The 24628-nt window shown below is 36.9% G+C and overlaps 1 protein-coding gene and 1 long non-coding RNA gene across 5 annotated transcripts in view; one reads left to right on the top strand and one right to left on the bottom strand.

Moving 5' to 3' along the window:
- Nucleotides 1-24628, bottom strand: part of Brca2 (BRCA2 DNA repair associated) — a 70225-nt gene that overhangs the window by 3188 nt on the left and 42409 nt on the right. For both annotated transcript variants that reach the window (XM_048800799.1, XM_048800800.1), the window contains 7 exons: nucleotides 21848-22003; nucleotides 21586-21730; nucleotides 20234-20355; nucleotides 16718-16916; nucleotides 16112-16275; nucleotides 15885-16023; nucleotides 977-1221 (listed from right to left, as the gene is read on the bottom strand). In XM_048800799.1, coding sequence (XP_048656756.1) covers nucleotides 977-1221; nucleotides 15885-16023; nucleotides 16112-16275; nucleotides 16718-16916; nucleotides 20234-20355; nucleotides 21586-21730; nucleotides 21848-22003 — 1170 coding nt within the window. The remainder of the gene's footprint in view (nucleotides 1-976; nucleotides 1222-15884; nucleotides 16024-16111; nucleotides 16276-16717; nucleotides 16917-20233; nucleotides 20356-21585; nucleotides 21731-21847; nucleotides 22004-24628) is intronic.
- LOC125616118 lies at nucleotides 8837-16871 on the top strand. 3 transcript variants are annotated; one of them, XR_007346745.1, is made up of 3 exons: nucleotides 8837-9826; nucleotides 15903-16063; nucleotides 16744-16871. It is a non-coding gene; the product is annotated as an uncharacterized LOC125616118 (long non-coding RNA). The 3 variants fall into 3 exon arrangements; XR_007346747.1 differs by lacking the exon at nucleotides 16744-16871 and adding an exon at nucleotides 16235-16709 and having other exon boundaries at nucleotides 15903-16043; XR_007346746.1 differs by having other exon boundaries at nucleotides 8838-9826; nucleotides 15903-16043; nucleotides 16744-16860.

Genomic DNA, 24628 nt, shown 5'->3' with positions numbered 1-24628 from the left:
TTAAAAATCTGGGATAAAAGCAGTAGGGACCCCGTAGGAGCACCAAATAATGAATACAACTCCTACCCACAATTCAGAAACTAGATAAATCAGAATATTATTCTTCACTATGCATATTGAGATTTTTTAAGCAAAATACAAACACAAAATTCCTTTACATGCTAGCTATTCTGATGCTTTTAAAATGCTATTTGCACAAATTTTGAATAACACACCTTGCACATTTAAACTACAGAATTAACCTTTTAAAAAATAAATTGTCACTAGTTATCAATTTATAAAATGCAAAATTTTACAGGGAGACAGCACCTGCCTAGTAGGTGAGAGTTCTGAATTCTGCATTCAGATGGCCTAAGTGTGAATCATGGTCCTTCCAACTTGGCATATAATAAAGGACAAGCCATTTAACTTCTGTTTTTCATCAATAAAATACAAAAAACACTTCCCCACTTCATAGGGTTTTGGGGAGAATTAAATGACTCAGGCTTAGAACAAAGCCTGACACAGAGTAAGCACTCAATAAACACTAGCTAATATTAGTACATAAAACGCATATATGATCTAGGGAAAGTAATTCTAGAGTCTATTTGGGATTCATTGAAATCAAAGAGGTATAAACTGTTAAGATACAAGATACGAGTATCAATGTAAATTTGTGGTCACATTATTAACTAATCACAAGGCCGACTGCTGTGAACCACAGGGAACTCATATTCTCGATTCCAATTTCTAGTCTGCCTACTGGTCTGTATCTCTGAACTCGATTCCCTTCAAGACACTCTTCTCTCCCCAGTAGCTGGTCATTTGCCCAGTCCCTTGTCTCCTCAGGTTTGTGGGTAATTAATATGGAGTGAAACCTCATCTTAAATACTCCCTCAACTACTTAATTTTCATAAAAGTCATTTCTCCTTGATGTTGGACCATCAAAATAGGAGACTATTACCCAAATTTGTGGTAAAGATGAAAGTAATTTTACCTCAATAGTATTTTTCATTTTGTTTAACCTCTGTTGAAAGTGGCCCTCTCTTGGACTGCCAGAGAACACGGAGAAATCTCCAGCAAATAAAGTAGGGATTCCTGACTTGGATTCTAGACGCCACTGCAGGTTGCTTGCAGCAATTAGCACATGAGGTTTAATAATGTCTTCATTAAGATCGATCCAAAACTTTATTGCCAATAAATCATGACATTCATCTGTCAAATAGACCAAAGGAGCAAGACCTTGAATGAAGAAAAAAATCATCAGATAAATTTAAAAATGTAAGGGACTGCTAATATGCCTATTTATTTTAATATATGCTAATAATAAAAACAAAATAACTGTTTTTACTACATACAAAACCCAGTAGCTTTCCTATATATCAACAGTGAATCTGCTGAGAAAGAAATCAGAAAAACAATTCCATTCACAGTAGCCTAAAAAAAATTTTTTAAATACGTAAGAATAAATCTAACCAAAGAGGTGAAAGTCCTCTACAATGAAAACCATAGAACACTGCAGAAAAAAATTAGAGAAGACCTCAGAATATGGAAAGATCTCCCATGTTCATGGATAAGCAGACTTAATATTGTTAATATGGCCATATTACCAAAAGCAATACAGATTCAATGTGGTTCCCAAAATATAAAATAACATTCTTCACAGAACTAGTAAAAACAATTCTAAAATTCATTTGGAAGGATAAAAGACCCAGAAATAGCTAAAGCAATTTTAAGCCAAAAAAAGCAATGCTGGAGGCACTTGACTTCAAATTATACTACAGAGCTATAGTAACAAAAACTGCATGGTACTGGCACATAAAACACACACACAAACCAGTAGTACAGAAAAGACGACACAGACAAACCTCCACATCTATAGTCATCCAATCCTTGACAAAGGTGCTGAAAAATACTCTGGAGAAAAGAGCCCCTGCCCCAACACTGCCCTTCATGCTTTTTAAAATTTTTTATCTGTTCTTTTTAGTTACATATAACAGTATATTATGACATATTTATACAAACATGAAGTTTACCGGTCCTGTGGATGCACATGGTGCGGAGATTCACTGTGGTGTATTCATATATGTACATGGGAAAGTTAATTCCATTGTCTTTCCTATTCCTATCTTCCCCTCTTCCCTTCATTCCCCTTTGTCTAATCCACTGAACTTCTATTCACTGCCTCCCATTGTATGTTAAGCATCTGCATATCAGACAGAACATTCTGCCTTTGGTTTTTTGGGATTGGCTTATTTCACTTAGCATGCTAGTCTCCAGTCCATCCATTTACCAGCAAATGTCATAGCCATTCTTTTTTATGGCTGAGTAATATTCCACTGTGTATATATACCACATTTTCTTTATCAATTCATTTGTTGAAGAGCACTTAGTTGCTTGGCTACTATGAATTGAGCTTCTATAAACATTGATGTGGCCACTTCACTGTACTATGATGATTTTAGCTGCCTTGAATATATACCTAGGAGTGGTATAGCCAAGTCAAATGGTGGTTCCATACCTAGTGTTCTGAGGAATCTCCATACTGCTCTCCAGAGTGGTTGCACCAATCTGCATTCCCACCAGAAATGTATGAGTCTATGCTTTTCTCCCACATCCTCACCAACATTTGTTGTGTTCTTGATAAATTGCCATTTTGACTGGAGATGAAATCTCAGTGTAGTTCTAATTTGCATTTTTCTAATTGCTAGAGACGTTGAACATTTTTTTTATATATTTATTGACCCATTCATATTTCTTCTGTGAAGCTTCTGTTCAGTCCTTTGCCCATTTATTGATTGGGTTGTTTTTTGGGTGTTAAGTTTTTCTGAGTTCTTTATATATCCTAGAGTTAATGCTTTATCTTAAGTATAGGTGGCAATGATTTTTCTCTGATTCTGTGGGCTCTCTCTTCATGTTCCTGATTGTTTCTTTTGCTGTGAAGAAGGTTTTTTTTTTTAAAAGTTTGATATCATCCCATTTATTGATTCTTGATTTTACTTCTTATGCTTTAGGAGTCTTATTAAGGAATTTGGTTCCTAAGCTGACATGATGGAGTGTTGGGTTTAACATTTTCTTCTAGTAGGTTCAGGGTTTCTGACCTAATGACTAGTTTTTTTTTTTTTTTTTAATTCTTTTAGTTGTAGATGGACACAATATCTTTATTTTTATGTGGTGCTAAGGATCGAACCCAGTGCCTCACACATGTGAGGCAAGTGCTCTACCAGCCGTTAATGCCTAGGTCTTTGAGCCACTGTGAGTTGAGTTTTATGCAGGGTGAGAGAGAGGTGTTAAATTCCATCCTGCTACATATGGATTTCCAGTTTTCCCAGCACCATTCGTTGAAGAGGCTATCTTTTCTCCAATATATGTTTATGGCATTTCTGTCTAGTGTGAGATTGTATTTGTGTGAATTTGTCTGTCTCTTCTGTTCTATTCCACTGGTCTTCATGTCTGTTTTTGTGCCAAAACCATGCCGTTTTTGTTACTATAGCTCTACAGTGTAATTTAAGGTCTTGTATTGTGATGCCTCCTGCTTCACTTTTCTAAGGATTGTTTTGGCTATTCTGGGCCTCTTATTTCTCCAAATAAATTTTGTAACTGCCTTTTCTACTTCTATAAAGAATGTCTTTGGAATTTTAATAGGAATTGTATTAAATTTGCATAGCACTTTTGGTAGCATGGCCATTTTGACAATATTCATTCTGTCTATGCAAGAACATGAGAAATCTTTCCACCTTCTAAGGCCTTCTTTAATTTCTTTCTTTGGTGTTGTGTAGTTTTCATTGTAACTCTTTTCTTTAGATTAATTCCCAAGTTTTTTTTCTCTTTTTCTTTTATTTTTTTTTTGAGGTGATTGTGAATGGGGTAGTCCTCCTAATTTCTCTTTTCAGCTGATTCATCATTGGAGTATAGGAACACAATTGATTTATGTTGTTAACTTTATATCCTGCTACTTTGATGAATTTGTTTATGAGTTCTAGAAGTTTTCTGGTGTAGTTTTTGGGGCCTTCTAAATATAGGATTATGTCATTGTCAAATAGGGATGGTTTGACCTCTTCTTTTCCTATTGGTATCCCCTTAATTTCTTTCTTTTGCCTAATTGCTCTGGCCAGAGTTGGAGTGTGTCAAAAAGAAGTGGTAAAAGAGGGTATCCCTGTCTTGTTCCAGTTTTTAGAGGAAATACTTTCACTTTTTCTTCATTTAGAATGATGTTGGCTTTGGGTTTAACATATAGAGTTTTTATAATATTGATGTATGTTCCTACTATCTCTAGTTTTTCTTGTGTTTTGAATATGAGTGGACACTGTATTTCATCACAAGTGTTTTCTTCATCTATTGAGATAATTGTGTGATTCTTGTCTTCGAGTTTAATGATGTTGTGAATTATACTTATTGATTTCTGTATGTTGAACCATTCTTGCATACGTGGGATGAACCCCACTTGATCATGGTGCACTATCTTTTTTAAAATTTTTTTGGTACTGGGGATTGAACTCAGGGGCACTTGACCACTGAGTCATATGCCCAGCCCTATTTTGTATTTTATTTAGAGACAGGGTCTCACTGACTTGCTTAGTGCCTAGCCATTGCTGAGGCTGGCTTTGAACTTGGGATCCTTCTGCCTCGGTCTTTAAGCTGCTGGGATTACAGGCATGCACCACTATGCCCAGCTGCAGTATCTTTTTAATATGCTTTCGTACGCTATTTGCTGGTATTTTTTATAAAGAATTTTTGCACCTGTGTTCACCAGGGATATTGGTCTAAAGTTTTCTTTCTTTGAAGTGTCCGTCTAGTTTTGGTTTCACAGTGATACTAACTTCATAGAATGAGTTTGTAAGGGTTTCCTCCAAAAGACAATCTTAACAAATGGTACTGGAAAAACTGGTTATCCATAGTAGAAGAATGAAACTTGAGCCTTCTCTTTCACCCTGCACAAAAAAAATCAACTCAAAATGGATCAAAGACCTAGAAATTAGATCAAAACTATGCAACTCCTAAAAGAAAATGTAGGGTCAACATTACAACATATAGGCACAGGCCACAACTTTCTCATTAGGACCCCTAGAGCTCTGGAAATAATGCCAAGAGTTAATAAATGGGATGACATCAAATTAAAAGCTTCTGCACAGCAAAGTTTCCTGTTTAGCGCCTAGCCATTGCTGGAATATGAAGAGAGAACCTACAGGATGGGAGAAATTCTTCACTAACTACTCTTCTGACACAGAATTAAAATATAATATATATAAAGAACTCAAAAAAAATTCACACCAAAAAAAATCAAATGATCCAATAAGAAATGGGCAAACGAATTAAAGAGACACTTCTCAAAAGGAGAAATACAAATGGCCAGTGAATATATATAAAAAAAGTTCCAACATCATTAACAATTAGGAAAATGCAAATCAAAACTACACTGAGATTCCATCTCACACCAGTCAGAAGTCAGAATTTCAGTCAGCAAGAATACAAATAATAATAAATGCTGGGGAGGATGTAGAGAAAACGGAACATTTAAACTATTGGTGGGATTGTAAATTAGTCCAACCACTATGGAAATCAGTATGGAAGCTCCTTAAAAGACCAGGGATGGGGCAGGGGTTGTGGCTCAGCGGTAGAGCGCTTGCCTAGCATGTGTGAGGCCCTGGGTTCGATCCTCAGCACCACATAAAAATAAAGGTATTGTGCCCAACTACAACTAAAGAAATATTAAAAAAAAAAAAAAAAAAAGACTAGGGATGGAACCATCCTATGACTCAGCAATACCAGTTCTCAGTACTTATCCTAAAGAACTAAAGTCATCATACTATGCCTAGAGCAATTCACAATAGCCAAACTATGGAACCAGCCTAGGTGTCCAGCAGTAGAGGATGGACAAAAAAAATGTAATATATATTCACAAGGGAGTTTTATTCAGCCATTAAAAAAAAGAAATTATGTCATTTGTAAGAAAATGGATAAAACTAGAGACCATCATGTTAGGCAAAATAAGTCAAACTCAGAAGGTAAAAGGTCACATGTTTTCTCTTTTATGTGGAAACTAGAGAGACAAAGGAAAAGAAAGGTGGAAGGCGTGGGGATTACACAAAAGCCAAAGGTAGGTCAGCAGAGGAAAGGGTCCAAGGGCGGGAGGGAGAAGTGCTCGGGAGTGACATTGGCCAAGTGATATTGCTATATGGAAGTACGTATAAACACATAACAATAAATCCCATCACTATGGACAACTATAATCCACCAATAAAAAATGTGGGGAAATAAAACACTGGATTTAAGTGAAAACCTAGAATTTTCAAAATGACCTGTTGCTTAATGTGCTAAAATTTCAATGCCAACACATTCTGTAACTGTGGCCATGGCAAGTGTACTCCTACGTGGCTGACAAGAATATAGAGGTGTGCCGTCCTTTTGGAGAAAAATATGGCAATGTCTAGCAAAGCTGCACATGCATGCACTTGTCTTTCTACCCAGCAATTCCACTTCTAGTATTCCACTTTGAAGCCAGATCTAACTAATAACGGTAAAGCGCACATAAACAAGGTTCATGAAAACACCTGTGAAGCACTGTTTGTAACTACTGGAAGTGACCTGCATTAGCTCATCCACAGGACAGTAGCGGGCACTACACATCCACACAGTGGTGTACTAGAATGCTGAGAAAAAGGAGGAGGGAAAACTACCCACTGGTAGAGGAAGCAGTGTTAAGAAAGAAGAGCACAAAAGAGAGATTAGATTAGATTATTCTTAATAGTTAGAAGACGACGGAAAAAATGTGTATCTGTTCATTTAAGCAAAAGAAATACAGGAAGGCTAAACCAGAAATCCAAAGGAAAGGCGACCAGGACCGGGGCAGCAGTGATGAGGAGGAAGCAGCATTTCTTCGAGTAAGCTCTGACTCAGGACCAATGAGGGACCCTTGTTTTAAACACAACTTTCTAATAAAAAGAGCCAAATTCCTTGGAGAAGTGGTTGCTTCCAGGATTGGGGCAGGGAACATACAAGATGAACCTGAGCTATCTTGTGTCACCAAAATTAAGGAAATGCTCAAAAAGTGAAATGCTCAGAAGTGTTTTAATAAGTTTTATTAAAACACAAGTGCCAACTTGAAAGGCTCCATGTGGCCAAAGCTGAAGCAATGAGAGTAAAGGTAGTAAATTTTAATCAGAATAGAATTAATATTCCTAAATCCATACTGATATAAATAATTGAGTAAGTAAACAAATGGGAGGAAAAGGGGCAGTTTTTTTTCTAATAGAATTTTAATGAATTCCAATTCACAAAGACAGTATGAAAAGAAAAGGAAAATTATCATTAGGCAAGCATTACATTAATAACTACTGCAAGCCAAGTAAATGATGGTTGCTAAAATAAATGGGGAAAATCTGAGGTGAAATAGGATTTGCACTGTCTCAAAGACTCTCCGCTAATCCATTTACTAACTACAAAGGGAAAGGCAGTTATTCCACTGAAGGAGGGGGACCCTAGCAGATATCATGTTAACCAAGTGGTTATGGTTACCAGTATACCACTAAAAAACATCAACATCTGGTGTGTGAAGGACATACCATCATTTTGGTGGCAGTTGTGCACAAAATGCACAACTTCATTCCAGTCATGAGAAAATACCAGACAAACCCACCTCAGGGGAAATGCTAAAAAATAATGATCAATCCATTCACAAGTGTTTGTTGGACAAACAAAAGCCAACTAAGGGATCATTAAAAGACGGGAGGAGACTATAGAAGAATAAGTGCAATATGGGATCCTGTTTAGGATCCTGAAACAGAAAAAGGAAAATAATATAAGAAACTTAAAACTCAAATATTTAAACAAACCTATAATTTATGTAATAACATTAAGCCAATGTTAACTTCCTAATTCTAATAATTGTACTATGGTCATGCAAGATAATATTAGGAAAAGCTGGGTGAGGAATATTTGGAAACTCTAATTTTTTTTTTTTTTACAACTTTTTTGAGGATCTGAAATTAGTTCAAAATAAAAAATCAGAAAATTGTGATACCAAAAATGGGTAGATGCCTCTGGATAAACCCTAACAGGACTGAGGCCAGGGAAAATTAGGTTGGGACTGGCATTAAGTATTCAATTTCTTGTATCTGTTACTCTGAAGATTATATATCCCTAAGAAATGATAAAGAATGGAAAGAACTGTCATTCAGCTCTTTTGGATAATGATTTGTTTATCTTGTTTTCCAAGTTACAAGTAGATTTATTTAGTAGACAATTTTAAATTAAATATTAAATGCTTCTTTTAGAAATACTATGAATTTCTCAACCACATTCAATTTTCTAATTTTGTAATCTGTCTCTAATTATATTCAAAATGATTTTATTACTGTCTTTCTCCTAAATGTCCTTCTTTAACATACCATGTGTTCCTTCCAACTATAAAAGCAATACACGCCTATTGGAAAACATTAGAATACATAAACAAAAACAAACACTTAAGGGAATTTCTTCATTTCATTTTTTTCATAAGGAGAGGTTCCATATCTGGATCAAATTACAGAAAAAGAAATGGAATTTCCCCAATTATAATACATCTTGTACAAATGGTAATGAATAGAAGAATTTAACCTAACACTTTAAGAATGCTGGCACTAAATAAATCTTCATGAAAATAAAAAAATAAGAAGAAAAATATTCTGCAGTTTTGTAGTCTGGGCTATTCTGAACCTGCATAGAATTCTTTTTTTTTTTTTTTTTAATATTTATTTATTTTTTTTTTAGTTATCGGCGGGCACAACATCTTTGTATGTGGTGCTGAGGATCGAACCCGGGCCGCACGCATGCCAGGCGAGCGCGCTACCGCTTGAGCCACATCCCCAGCCCCGCATAGAATTCTTTGTACATTTTTAATTTCTTTTTCAACATTTCATTAAAATGTTTCTAAAATCATCATCAGACTACACTGGAGTATACACCCAGGTGCAGGATTAGATCCTCCTTCAGAACCAAGGCACAAACCTCCCCTGGATTGAAGGGTGCTGTCTTGCCTAAGGTAACCAGGCTCCCTGAAAGAAGCCAGCATCCAAGGACCGTCCCCTCACCTCGCCATGCCTCTGAAAGGCAATCCCAGCTCCGCAAGTCCCCAAGGAAGGAAAGGCTGAATCAATCTTATCCCTCTGCCCCACTGCTGCTTCTGTTCCCAAGGGCACTTTCAAGTAAATCTTCTGCATAAAATCCAAGTCTTATTCTCAAGGAACCCAATTTAAGAGATGATCTCAATTAATTCATTTATCACAATGATTCTATAATACAGTAACAAAACATTAGAGCAAATACAAAAGTTCCTATTTTAAAATCAACTCCCAAATGTTGGGTTTGGTTTTAATTTGGCAGCATGAAGTGCCAGAAAGAACTTATGAGCTTTTAGATCCTGAGAGTATGGGTTCAAATTCCTTTCTAGCACTGTGTCCTGGACAGGCTATTTTACCTCTCCAAGCTCCAGTTTCCTCATCTATAAAGTGGGATTCCTATGAGGGTTGCAAGAAATGCTGCGCACAGAGGTTTTCAACACCTTCTCTCACTCTATGATGTTAGAAGTAGGGATGGAAAGGAATTAAAACAAGGTGCTGTCTTTAAAAAGATCATGGTATAATTAGGTTTAGAGAGGGGTAATTAAAAAATGTAGAGACAGGACTATGAACCCTGTAGACAGAGCCAAAACAGTCAAACATGCAACATGTGACAGAAACTGAAGGACTCTAACCTGCTCATGAGCACCAGCCAGGAAGGTAACATCTGAGCTGAGTACTGAGTGGGAAGAATTCATCATGAGGGGGAGAATGAAAGGACATTTTAAGCTAAGTGAAGAACATTTTTAAAGGTAGGGAGCATGAAATGCTATTGCATGTTAGGAACATGAAACTGTACAGTTTAGCGGAGGTGCGTGGGGTGGTGGTTGAAGGCAGGAAGCTGAAGGGCTTTTTGGCATACAGAACTGTCCGGGTTTCATTTTCTAAGGGGCAGAGAGCTGCTGAAGATTTTAAGCAGAGAAGCATCATGATTAGACTTGAGTGACTCCCGGCTTAAGGAGGCATGCTAAACATCAAATTAGATTACCAAAACAAGAAAGTAATATTCCCCAAAAACTACCAAAAAGGAATGCTCTAATATCTGAATTAGTATACAGAGTTATTCACTGAACTTGGGAAAATGACCTAGGAGCTCAGATGACATCCTCCATGGATACTGACTGTGCAGTGCACAGAAACTCGAATGTCCAGGCCTCCCACTGTAAACTAAGATGGAAAACCAATCTGGTCTTGGATAAAAAGAAAAAGAGCCAAAGACTACACAGGGTTCTGGCGGCACCCTCCTTTTCCTCTCCCACCTTGCCTTGCCACCACCCATCTGCTTTGGGACCATCAGAACTAATCCCAACAAGTCTCCACAAGCCCAGCCTCCTAGGTCACCCACTGTTCCCTGGTCTTGGTTTCCAGGCTTTGCACTTGGCCTTTTGCAACACCCTTGTCTACCTCTCCCTGCCTCCTGGAATTCTGTCACTGCGCCTCCATCACCCCCAGCCTTTTCAATAACGCTCTTTGCCACCTTGCTGTGACTGAAACCTGATTCTTGTCTAAGGGCCCAGCTGTCCCTGTAGACCTCTGGGATAGGGTGGAGCAGATGTCTTCCTAGCTCTTCACTGCTATTCCCTTGTCCTGAAAACACTCAGCTTTGAATCTCACGTTACCAGCCTCTATCATTCACTACCTCCACTTTCTGTAGGCATCTGCAGACCTCTGGGTCACTCACTCCCTTTCATTTCTTAAGGATTTTAACTCATCACTCACTGTCATCTGTCACTACTTCAGCCATGTTTCATGGTGATTTCAGTACCTACAAGGTAATACTTCCCAAATCCTGGATTCCTAGTTCCCTGGTTTCTTCTTGAATGATCGTGTCCCCTGTTTTCCATCACTAACTCATCCACTGGACATACCTCAGACTTCGGTATTTCCAGGACTCTCATCTCCTCCAGAATCTGAAGTGTCTTCTTCTTTAACCACCTCCTTTGACCTCTCCAGCTCCACCCTTCTGGACCCTAATTCAAACAATCCTCCAGCCCTCTGGGACTTATAATTCAGCTTTCTTACCCCATTCACTGTTCTGCATTTCCCTACGTCTCTTTTTTTCTCTGTGTCACGCTGAATGCCTAAGGTCAATTATTAAAATCCTAACCTTACAGATACCCACAAATTCTTTCTTTCTTCTCTTGTTCGCCAAGCTGAACCATGACTGCTTAAATCCCATTTTCCAACTACTTCATGCCCACACCATTACAGTTGGACACGGCTGGAAAAAAAATGCATTCATGAACATTAATCTCCAGTGGGCATGGCAGTCACGGTGGCCGTGTCTAATCTAGTCACTCTCCCACTTTCTTAAATGATGACTTCATGCCTTTTCTCTTTTCAAACTTCTACCACCTCTTCCTCCATTCTGACTCTCAGCTGGCGACTCAGCTCCCCATTTTAGTGAGGAAACAGAAGCTGTCAGAACAGGTCTGCCACCAGTGTCCTCTTCTGTACCAACTTTTCCATGTGCACCTGTACCTACACGCCTTACCCTTTCTGCCCATCTGTGCTCCTGGCTAAGGCTAATCTTACCACATAGCCACTGCACAGCTTCTGCACATGGTGATGAAACAGTGCTCTACAAGTGTCTTGTTTTTCTTCTATCATCAATTTTTACCTCCTTTACTGGACTTTATCAGTATGATGTTAACACTTTCATCTGAAAAAACATTCTCTTGATCCCAAGTCCTATTCACGCTCCTGCTCATATTTCTTCCATTAAAACAAAGTGCCCTTGCTATGCTTACACTGTCGATATTCCTCTCTTCCCTCTGTTCCCCTTCAGCCAGCCATTCACTCCTACTGCTCCACCACGGCTCCGATGTGGTGCTAAAGCCAGTGGCCAACTCTTAGTCCTCCCCTCACTGTCAGTGCTGCCAAACAGCATCTGACAGACTTGATTCCTCTCATACCAGACAATTCCTTTTTGTCTCTTGGCTCTTAGGATCCCACGGTCTCCTCCGTGTTCCTACCACCCCTCTGGCTGCTTCCTCTGTTTCCTTTACTGGTACCTTTATCTCCTCCACTTCTAAGCACCAAAGTGCTTGAATCAGGCTTTGGATCTCTTTTTTTCTATCTACCCTCACACCCCAGTGGCCTCATTCTCATGGCTTTAAATGTCACTCGTATTCATCTTTATCCCAGACTATTTCCCTTAAGACTCCTATAAATCTATAAACTGTCAAACAGACACCTCTACTGAGATGCCTAATAATTTAATACTTACCTTCCAAAACTGAGCTCCTAAATTTCTCCACAAATGTGTTTTCTTGCAGTCCTTCCCTCTCAGTGAATGGCAATTCTACTTTTCTAGATGCTCAGACCTTCCCACACTGTCCCTCTACCTTCAAAATACTGCCAGGATCTAACTGCTTCTTGCCATGTCTAGAACTTTTGTCTGGTCCATCATCATCTCTCTCTTTTTAAAAAAATATTTTTGTAGTTGTAGGTGAACACAATATCTTTATTTTATTTATTTATTTTTATGTGGTGCTGAGGATCGAACCCAGTGCCTCGCATGTGCTAGGCGAGTGCTCTACCTAGATGAGCCACAACCTCGGGAACATCACCTTATCCCAATAATCTCCAACTTGCTTCCCTGTTTGCACCCTCAGGCTCCTTACACTCTATCCCATATAACAAGATGTGTAAAGAAAGTCATGGCATGATTGACATGAACTTCAACGGCATGGCAACAATGTAACATATTGATAATAGCCAATGAAAAGCCCACAAGGCTGTAAAACACAATGACAAAACAAAACACATTAAAAATGGGCACACAGGGCTGGGCTTGTGGCTCAGCTGTAGAGCGCTCACCTAGCACATGCGAGGCACTGGGTTCGATCCTCAGCACCACATAAAAATAAATAAATAAAATAAAGATACTGTGTCCAACTACAACTAAAAAAAATATTAAAAAAAATGAGCATACAAAGTTTGAATGTTTTCTCTGATTTGGGAAGATAGGCCAATTAATAAGGGGGAGAAAAGAAAGAGAGAGAGAAAGAAAAAGGTAGGGTGGATTTCATCAAAACAGAAGATCAGTGGACTAGATGAAGGGGACTGTGTGGGAAGGAGAAGGTACGAGATAAGGGAAGAACCGACGGGACTTTCCAATGCATATACATGAACATACCACAGTGAATCTCACCATTATGTATATTTACAAGATACTAATAAAAAACCTATAAGTAAACAGCAGAAAGATTAGTAGAGTAGAGAGAAGGGAAGGGAAGGAATAGTGGGAGGGAGAAGAGAAGAGAAACAGGAAATACTAGGGACTGAATTAGAGCAAATTATATTCCAAGTTTTATAATTATATTGAAATAAATCTAATGTTATGTATAACTAAGAAAAACCATTTTTTTTTTTAAGGACACAGAGCAAAAAGCAAAGAAAATAAAACTCAGAGAATGGAAGAAAACTTCCAAATTCTTCACAACTGATTCGAGCTGTAGAACTCAGTAAAAGTATATAGCCCATAAAATGTATGCTTGCGTATAAGATGATAAATAGCTCTGCAAGACGAAGACTGCAGGACAAAAGAAATAAACTGAGCACACTAATAGATCATCACCATGGGACAGATATATATATTATAAATAACCAGAACAAGACATACATATTGTACTGCAGGAAAAAAAATTAAGGACATAAAGGCTGATTATAATCCGGGTGAATAAAGATGGAAAGGACAAAAAGGGTAAAAGCAATGACATAAAAGCAAAAGTAAAAATAATCCAACACAGGGCTAACCGGTATTCCTGAAGTAGGGATCCTAAAAAAGAAATGCTCAAAACCCAGAAAATTTCCCAGGAATATATAAAACTCTGAACCTGCAGATTAAAAGAACATCTATGTTCCAAGAGAATGGTATACAGATACATAGCTTAGTTAAGATTCTGGAAACAAATCTTCTTTAGGTGTCCTGAAATAAAATCAGCCATTTAGAAAAATTCCTCATTTAGGGAAAAATCAGGCCAGTTCTAAACTTCCTTGACAAAACAAGGGAAGGGAAAAGCATGACCTCATAATATTACGCAGGCTGAGTATCCCTTATCTGCAATGCTTGGGACTAGAAGTGTTTTGGATTTTAGCATATTTTCATAAACATAATAAGGCATCTTTGGGATGAGACCAGGTCTACACACAAAATTCACCGAAGTTTCTTGTATATCTTATACATGTAGCCTGAAGGTAATGTTTTCTCCTTTTTTGTGGTACTGGAGATTGAATGCAAGAAGTGCTTTATCATTGAGCTATGTCCTTTTTATTTTAGCTTTTGAGATAAGGTCATACTAAGTTGCTCAGGCTAACCTCAAACTTGTGATTCTGCTTCAGTCTCCCAAGTAACTGGGATTTTAGGTGTGTTCCATCACGCTCGGCTGCCTTAAAGTAATTTTATATAGCATCTTTAATATGCCTACATTTGACTGCAACCCATCACCTGATGTCAGATGTGGAATTTTCTTTTCTTTTCTTTTTTTTTTAAAGAGAGAAAGAGAGAGAGAGAGAGAGAGAGAGAGAGAGAGAGAATTTTTTAATATTTATTTTTTAGTTTTTCGGCGGACACAACATCTTTGTTTGTATGTGGTGCTGAGGATCGAACCCGGGCTGCACGTATGCCAGGCGAGCGCGCTACCACTTGAGCCACATCCCCAGCCCAGGTGTGGAATTTTCTACTTGGAGTATTATGTTGGTATTCAAAAAGTTTCAGATTTTGGAGCATTTTGTATTTTTGGATTAGGGATGCTCAACTATATATAGCTCAGATGCAATCTCAGAATTAAGGCAGTAGGTATGTATTTTGAAAGTGTGAGGACCTCATGGAACATGGTATATTTGAAGCCTTCTCAAACAAACAAACAAACAAACAAAAAAAACCCCAGTAAACTTAATCCAAAGAACTGAGGAAGGGAGAAATCATGAGAGAAAAGTTGGTAAAAACAAAACAAAACAAAACAATAATAAAGAATGCCATTGAGGAAAATGGAGCAGAGGGGGTGCTTTTCTTTTAGGAATAGTGGTCAGGGAAGGGGTGCTGATCCATGACAAAGTTGCATGGACCACAGACTGAAAACGCCAAGACAGATGAGAGCACAGGCTCTGAGATGTAACAGCAAGGACAGTGCTACAACACTTGAGTGGAAGAAAGAGTTAGGACTGAGGCTGAGGTGCCTGGGACCTCATCAAGAAATGGAAGTAAGTCATCAAGAAATGGAAGGCTTCATGGGTTGGGATTGTGGCTCAGTGGTATAGCACTCGCCTAGCACACACAAGGCCCTGGGTTCGATCCTCAGTACCACATAAAAATAAAAAATATTTTGTCTAACTACAACTAAAAAATAAATATTAAAAAAAAAAATAGAAATGGAAGGCTTCCTGCCTAAGGAGGGACCGAAGCTGGGCCTGAGCAGGTGCAGTACTCAGGCAGACAAGGGAAGAACGTGCTGTGTCACATTTAAGAATAAAATAGAGATAAAGTTGGCTAAGATGCTGGGAAGCAGTAAAAGCTGAAGATGTTGGAGGTTTGAATGCTCTCCTAAGTGAGCAGATTATAATTATTTCATAATAATTACTACTATCCTAAAAAACATTTCTTTAAAATAAGTTACACAGAATGGGATTACACTGTTACTTTGAAAATAATGTAGAATAACTTTTTCTTAAAAATCAGAGATTAAAGGATGACTATTTGCACATTGCTAGTTAGCAAATTTGTCAATTGGAAGATCCAACTAGTATTAGAAGATAATGTTTAAAAGACAATGTTTTTCAAATGAATCAATAAAAAGCTACAATTACCTGTCTTTTTCACAACAGAAACCACAAATCCTATTAGGTCCACTTCAGAATAAGGTGGCTGGAAGTCTGGATCTAATAGTCTGCTGAAGTGAAGGGGCTCCCTTGGATGATAAACCTGGAATAAGACTTCATCAGAAGCCTACAGAAAACAAATATTCGGTATATGGAGATTCTCCAAAGTAATATGCATTTATCAAAATTGAAAGATTAAAATGAAAGTTTTTTACCGGTAGTTGTTGGTATCGAGTTTTTTTGGTTGCTGATAACTGTATGTGAGCTCTTTCAGATTTACTTTTAGATTTTGATGTTGCAAGATGATAGATTCTGTATCTCTTTCCCTCTGTTAACAGGGAATATAAGTCTGATGATGGACGCCAGATACTTAACATAGCTGTTTTGGGAAATATGAAGAAGACAAAAAGGGAAGAACTATTATTAAAATTCTTGTTTAAAAACAAATACAGACCAGGTGCAGTGGTGCACACCTGTAATCCCAGTGACTCAGGAGGCTGAGGTAGAAGGACTGCAAGGCACTAAGGACTTAGAAGGACCCTGTCTCAAAATAAAACATTAAAAAAAGGGCTAGGGATGTGGCTTACTGATTAAGCAACCCTGGGTTCAACTCCAGGTACTGAAAAAAAGAAAAGAAAAAACAAATACAAATAACAATAAAGATTTAAGGATTCTATTAATTAATTTGTGAGTGCTGACAGTCTATTTTGCTTCCCTAATATACATTAACTTTATACTTTATCTAGCATTTGTAATCATTTGTAAAAATGCCATTTTTTGACTTAACAAAACTGATATGAACCAAAAAAATACATACTAACCTGAATCTTTTTCTTTTTTCCTGTAGCTTACAATACGCAACTTCCATACAGCTGTAACATCCCTTGATAAACCTTGTTCCTCTTGTTCAGCAGATGCCATGGCCTTCCTGAATTCCAACTGTATCTGTGCTTGTTTCTTATCATTCAACATCTGTCTGTGATTATTCAAAGCTCTTAACTGCTCTTCACTGAAATAACCCTGTAACCATTTAAAATATTGAAATAAAAAAAGGCAAACAAAACAAAATCCTACTTACTATAATCAGATTGCTTTAAATGGGAATAACATGCAACAGATTAGAGTTCACTTTAAGAATATGGCTTAATGCACTGTTTATCACACAGTGTCTTCAGAGGCCTCAAACTGTTTACTAATCCTTGTGACAAATCTCCCTAGGGGTGGGGGAAATTCTCTAATTCTAAATGTATTCTAATCACACCCACCACTATCTGTGTCATAAATGGCTAACGTGATTTCTCACTATATTTGAGAAACGGATCTATGTGTAGTAAATGCACCAATTCATTTAATCCTCACAATAATCCTTCAATGTAGGTGCTATTATTGTTATTATGTTACAGTTGATGAAACTGAGTCACAGAAAGGAATAAATAACTTGCACAGGCCACATGTTAAGAGGATGACTTAGGAATCTTTATTCATATCCCCTATAATTCAATTTCATCAGCTCTTTGGGATAGTAGATATAATCTGAAACAAAGATTTACGACAAGCACTTTTATCTATGCCTTGACACATTTTCTCCACTAATTTTGGCCAATTCCTGTCTGTTGCTCCTTGGAATTTTATCCAGTCTAAGAAAAACAAATGAATAAAAAAATAAAATGGGAAATGGAATCTAGACATGTTCCCTATGAGATTGCTGCAGTCTTATACATCTTAATGTCCTAATCAATTCTGGGAAGGGAGACTATAAAATCTATGTATTCCAAAAACGTCTTCTAAATACAAAGAGTCTAGTTTAAACATGAATTAAAAAAAAAAAAAAATCCTACAATTTCAGAACATCTATGATATTCAACATTGCCACTGCAAACAAATTCTTTTAACAAGGCTATTTAGAAATTGATGGCTGTTTTCCCCTCTAAGAAGTTTACAATGGTGATTTTTATCTAATTCAAATCTGATATAATTAGATACACTCAGAGCTTTAGAGAGAACCTACTTTTATGCTTCCACTTGATAGAACACGAGAACAATGCCCTCAGAGACAAATCACTTGTCTAGCTACAAGTGGCTGAACTTAGACATTCAGCTCTCATTCTGTCCCCTTTAGTTCCTCCTTATAATATCTGTTAATTCTATAAAAGGAAACTAGACTAATAAGTGTTTTGTTAAATTGTGGGGATGGAATTAAAACTATGTTCAGGATGACTCAAAGAACACATAAACTTCAACAAATAAATCTTAAACACGGCAACTTGCAGCAAGTATCCCCTTGGACTTTAAAATGGGCTTCTCACAGAAGAGTCAAGTTGATACATTTGAGACAGGAGAGAATTTTATTCAGAATAACACTGCTCATATTAGTGTCGGAATATTTATTTTGTAGTCCCACTATGTAATAAAGTTAAAAATAAATTTACCTCATTTATTAAGTCATAAAATAAATAAAATTAATCAATAAACAACAATAAACAATTAATCAATAAACAATTTCCCTAAATACTGCCCCTCCTCTCTACTTAGCAAAGTAATCCTAGAATCAGCATGAATTATTTTAGACATCTAGGTGTCTAAATCTAATTTAGGAGGTTGCTTATTTTAATATGTGAAATGGGCGTTCAAATAATAGTAACTAATAGCATATGAATACTAACTAAAGTGTGTGGAACTTTTAGATTAAATCATTTGATCCTAAAATTATGTATCTTATGACCATTTTATAGCTATTTTATCCCCAATTTTCTTAGCTCATAAATGGTAAAGCTGTGATTCTAAAACCTGTGCTGTTTTTAACACACTTTAATGCTTCTGGAAATCTCCTGTCCCAGTATCCTTAAGGTAGAAATTGATGAACAATCCTAAGTAGGCTCTGAGAAACCAAGAACGTGGAAACAAAGATGCTGCACTGAAGATTTTTTAATCTTAAAATAAACAAGTTTGGGGGCTGGGGTTGTGGCTCAGAGGTAGATGCTCGCCTAGAATGTGTGAGGAGGCCCTGGGTTCAATCCTCAGCACCACATAAAAAATAAATAAATAAAATAAAAGTATTGTGTGGCTGAGGTTGTGGCTCAGAAATAGAGTGCTTGCCTAGTGTGCATGAGGCACTGGGTTTGATCCTCAGCATAAAAATAAAATAAAGATATTGTATTCACCTATAAATAAAAAGTTAAAATAAATAAATAAATAAAGGTATTGTATCCAACTACAACTAAAATAAAATAAACAAGTTTTGCTATATTTTAAACCATGTTTAATTAACACATGAAATACATGAACTTGGGGCTGGAGTTGTAGCTCAGTGGTGGAGCACTTACCTAGCATGAGTGAGGCATGGGTTCGATCCTCAGCACCACATAAAATAAGTAAATAAAATAAAGGTATTTGCATTGCTAGTGGAACTGTAAATTGGTGCAGCCAATATGGAAAGCAATATGGAGATTGCTTGGAAAACTCAGAATGGAACCACTTTTTGACCCAGCTACCCCACTCCTGAGTCTAAACCTAAAGGACTTAAAAACAGCTACTACAGGGACATAGCCACATCAATGTTTAGTGCAGCACAATTCACAATAGCTAAACTATGGAAACAACCTAGATGCCCTTCAGTAGATGAATGGATAAAGAAAACGTGGTATATACACCCAATGGAATATAACTCAGTAATAAAAAAGAATAAAATCATGGCATTTGCAGGTAAACGGATGGAGTTGGAGAATATAATGCTAAGTGAAGTAAGCCAATTCCAAAAACCAAATGCCTAATGTTTTCTCTGATATGAGGCGGCTGATTCATAGTGGGGTTGAGAGGAAAGCATGGGAGGAATAGACGAATTCTAGATAGGGCAAAGGGGAGGGAGGGGAAGGCAGGGGGAGGGATATAAAAAGGATGGTGGAAAGAGATGGACATCATTACCCTAAGTACATGTATGAAGACATGAATGGTGAGAGTATATAACCAGAGATATGAAAAATCATGCTCTATACATGTAATATGAATTGTAATATATTCTGTTGTCATATATAACAAATTAGAATAAAAAATTAAAAAAAAATAAAGGTATTTTTCCATCTACAACTAAAAATAGTAAAAAAAAAAAAAGAAAGAAAAAAAGAAATACATGTACTTCCCCAATCCCCATCTGATACACAGAACCAAAAAACCCATCACACTGGCTTGGTGCATCACTCAAGATGCCAGAAGTGTTCTCATTCCCTTTGAAAGATGTAGCATTTTGATGTTTTGTTTCCCATAAAAGCCAGAAAGTCAACGTAGCTTCCCACATTCCAGGGTGGGGATCAAGGCTCATCATCTGCCTCTTACTGGCTCACCTCAAGGTAGTCTGGGTCTGGTGCATTCTTTACTGCTTCATAAAGATCTGCCCCATCCTGCAGAGCATGGACTTGCTGTCTTGTTAGTGTACGTGATGGTACACACTGTTTTGTTGTGTGTTCTAAGGGAAAAAAAACATTACTAATGAGTTAAACCAAAAATTTAAGAACAGTGCAAAGTAGAGAACCAAGGGGGAAAAAAAAAAAAAAACACCTGAAGAAGGGAGATTAAAAAAGAATTAAAAAACACTAATCTGCTAAAAGTTTTCTTGGAAAATTTAAAACTGGCATACTCATGGTTAAAAAAAATAGTCACACATAAGAGTTTACTTAATTTATAAATTAAGAAAATGAGGGGCAGAGATTGTGGCTCAGCGGTAGAGTGCTCGCCTAGCACGCGCGGGGTCCCTGGGTTCGATCCTCAACACCACATAAGAATAAATAAATGAAATAAAGGTATTGTGTCCAACTACAGCTAAAAAATAAATCTTACCAAAAAAAAGGTTTGTTATTGATTCTCTATTCATGAAAATAGTATGAGCTGTTATAATTTTAAGCAAATAAAATATTGGGAGTCCAATTTTTCTGTAGACATATATAATATGAAGTTAAATAAAATATAAAATCATAAGGAAATTATAAAACTGTTAGCAACAAAAAGATACATTAGAAAAAGTAAATTTATGTGGTTCAAACATTAAAAACATAATTTTTCTTATTAAAATTGATGCCACAAGGATAACAAATTCTTGTTCCAGGAATACATGAAAACTGACCACTCCAAAGACAAAAATATAAAGTCATATAATGTAGATAAAGACACTAAGGAAGAAGAGTAACAGCTTAGGGGAAAAAATGATCTACTGGTTTTCTCCTTTTGCTCTTTTTTCTCTAATACCACAAAAGAATGCTCTAGATATCTTCACCCTGAATCTTTAAAAAAAAAAAAAAAGTATATATTTATTAATTTATATTTAGTTGTAGATGGACATAATACCTTTACTTTTATTTCTTTTTTATGTGGTGCTGAGGATCAAACCCAGTGCCTCACATGTGCTAGGCAAGCGCTCTACCATTCAGCCCCAGCCCCAGCCCTCACCCTGAATCTTACTAGGAATTTTACTTAAGGGCCCTGGAAAAAGGCTGAGAACATCATCTTTTACTGCCTGAGATAATTATGAGCATCTAAAAGGTCAGTGTTTTGGAAATAAACAATGATAATTTGAGAAAAGTTCAATGTTCATTTGTGCATCTGTATAATATTAAAAAAAAATCAGACTCAAATATTAAATTAAAAGCCCTTAAATTTTTCATATGAAAAATAATAATTTGGATTATATAACACACTTTACCTTCATGTTCTTCGAATTTTGCTTGCACTTTGGCAAACAAGGTTTCTAGTTTCTTTTGGTGAGCCTCTGCATGTCTTGCTGCTTCCTTTTCTTCTTCTCTTTCATTGCGAAATATGTACAATCCAGAAGATGTCTTCTCCATCCACTGCATAATGTATTATATTAAAACAACAACAACATCAAAAACAGCTGGTAGGGAGCATTCAAATTAATTGTCTCAAAAGAAAGAAAACACACTGTAAGCTTCAAGAACGTATCATACCTGCATAGGGTATACTCTTTGAACAACAACATCAACACAACCCACATTTCCTCCGTCGCTGAACAATGATGACAAGGGCAGAGGGAAAGGTCTAGGATCAGGAAAGAACCCGAGTTTGGTGTACCAGCAAGCAGGCCGAGTACTATTAGCTGAAATCTGGACAAATTAACAAACAAACTGATTTAGAAGTTAAATACATACTCAACTCTATTCCAAACTTTCTAAGAGTTTTCATTCTATTAGGGCTGCTTTTAAAATATTCACTTTGAAATGTCTTAAGAAGATTAGTAAAGAAGTAAGTAGAAAAATGAAAAGTGTACAGCTGGGCCTGGTGGCACATGCCTGTAATCCCAGCAACTCTGGAGGCTGAGGCAGGAGGACTGTGGATTCAAAGCCATCTTCAGCAACAGCGAGGTGCTAAGCAACTCAGTGAGACCCTGTCTCTAAATAAAATACAAAATAGGACTGGGGATGTGGCTCAGTGGTCGAGTGTCCCTGAGTTCAATCTCTGGTATTCCCTAGCCCCCCAAAAAGGAAAATTGAAAAGTGTACAAGTGAAAATATTCTCAAAATATAGTACTTCTTATAAACATTTCTATTATATCAAACATTGGTGTTAAATGTTTGTATTAGATAGTAGATCAAAGGATCTTCAATTTAAATATTGTTATGGCTTGAATCTGGAATGTCTCCTGAAAAGTTCGTGTTTTGAAAGTAAAATTCCCAATGTGGCAAGGTTGGGGTTTTAGGCATGATTAACACTCTGACCTCATCAGTGGCTTAATCCACTGATAACTGAATGGACTGGTGGATGGTAACTGTAGGGAGGTGGGGCATGGCTAAAGGAAGTAGGTCACTGGAGTATGGCCTTGGACTACATCTGTCCTTGGCCCCTTGCTCAGTTCTCTCTCTCTTTGCTTCCCAGTTGTCATGAGCTGAGCAGCCTTCATCTGCCATACCCTTCCACCACGTTATTCTGCCTTACCTTAGGCCCAGAGCAATGAGGTTGGCTAACCATGTCCTGAACCTCTGAAACCGTGAGAATAAACTTTTCCTCCTCTAACCTGTTTTTGTCAGGTATTTTGGTCAAAATGACAAAAACTAACACAAACATGGTGCAAAACTCATTAGGACAAATAGAATGAGAAAGAGCAACAGATGTGACATCATCAAAATTTTGGAAGCTAAAAATTTGTTGGATGAGTAAATGACAAAGCAGCCCGAGAATGATCATGGATAATAAAAACTGCAAATATTCAGAGAGCATTTACTATGGTGGCCAGCATGATGTTAACTACTTTACAACTATTAACATTTAATGTTTATAATAGTCCTTAGATTTATTCCCATTTTACAGTTGATAACTTGACCAAGATTACTCAGCCATCAAATTTGTCATAAGAAGCCAATAAGACACAAATAATTAAAGAAAACACTAAAAAATTGGAGCTAACAGGTACCCTGAAGGCAGGTACATAAAGTAGGGCAGAAAATAGAAAGAGTGGTTGAAATTTTGTACAAAGACCATTAAGACCCCAGATTTCCTCTCCTATTCCAAGCAGCCAGGTGGCTGTCCCTTATCCCATTAAAATAGAACCCAGGGGACTCCACTTCTGGGGAGGCTAAACCACATGTATCCCATACTCTGAACACTGGGTAGATGCAATGAGGGTAGGGGAGAGATGTTATCATAGTAAATACAGAACTGAAGTGAAAATCCTCATGGTGACAATGAGTCTCCTATTGTTTCTTTACTCTGCTCACCTCTTGGTATAGTCACTGGTATTTGAGGATCTTCTAACTAAAAACCCAAATCCCCACCTCTTTGCCCTATAAGCTGACAAGTCCTTCCCTGAAAGTGATCGCCAGTCAAGGAAGTCTACAATCTGAAAGACCCAAACAAAAAGAAAAAGAGGTTCTCACAAAAAAATGCAGGAAGCAGGAAAGACAAAATGAAAATAAAACATTATGCAATTGCTTCAGAAAGATAAGATATTGTATCTATAAAACAACAGCCAAATGTAGCAGAACAAAAAACATTTAGGGAATGATAAAGTCTCCTGAAATAAAAAATTATGCTGGTAGAAACAAATTCACTTTAGTGATTAGAAGAAAGAATTAAGAACTATTTTAGAAAAGAAGTGGGAAAGAGACAACAATAACAAAATAGTGAGAAAAGACTGGAAAATTATAGGACTAATCTAAGCAGTCTAGTGCCCGAATATTAGGAAACCGAGAAAAAATAAGAAAATTATAAAAGAATCACTTTAAGAAAATTTCCCACAACTTAGTAAAATACATTGTTCCTAGATTGGATACACAATACCCACAATTTAAAAAAAAGAAAGAAAAAGACACTGAAGTAGAATACTGTGAAATTTTAGAATAGTGGAGGAAAAAAAAATCTTAAATCAGACCACAAAATGAAGGATTAAGAATAAAAATAGCAATAAGCTTAGTAATAAGCTATACTAGTGGTAAAAACTATATTAGAAGAAGTTAATAAAGACATGTCCTCCAAAATTTTGAAGGAATGATTTACTTATTTATTTTTGTTCTGAGGATTGAACCCAGGGATGGCTATATCCTCAGAGCTTTTTATTTTGTATTTTGAGACAGGGTTTCACTAAGGGCCTTGCTAATTTGCTGAGGCAGGTTGTAGGGATTACATGTACATAACCATCAAGCCCGGCTTGGAGGAATAATTTCAACCTAGATTTTTATATTCAGTTGACCGTACAATAAGATTTCAAAAAACTTCAAGTTCACTTTCTCTATAAG

Source organism: Marmota marmota, unplaced genomic scaffold (assembly GCF_001458135.2).
Source record: "Marmota marmota marmota unplaced genomic scaffold, marMar, whole genome shotgun sequence".
Lineage (NCBI taxonomy): Eukaryota > Metazoa > Chordata > Mammalia > Rodentia > Sciuridae > Marmota > Marmota marmota.
Note: the sequence above shows the minus strand (reverse complement) of the source record. Positions and strands in the feature narration are given on the sequence as shown.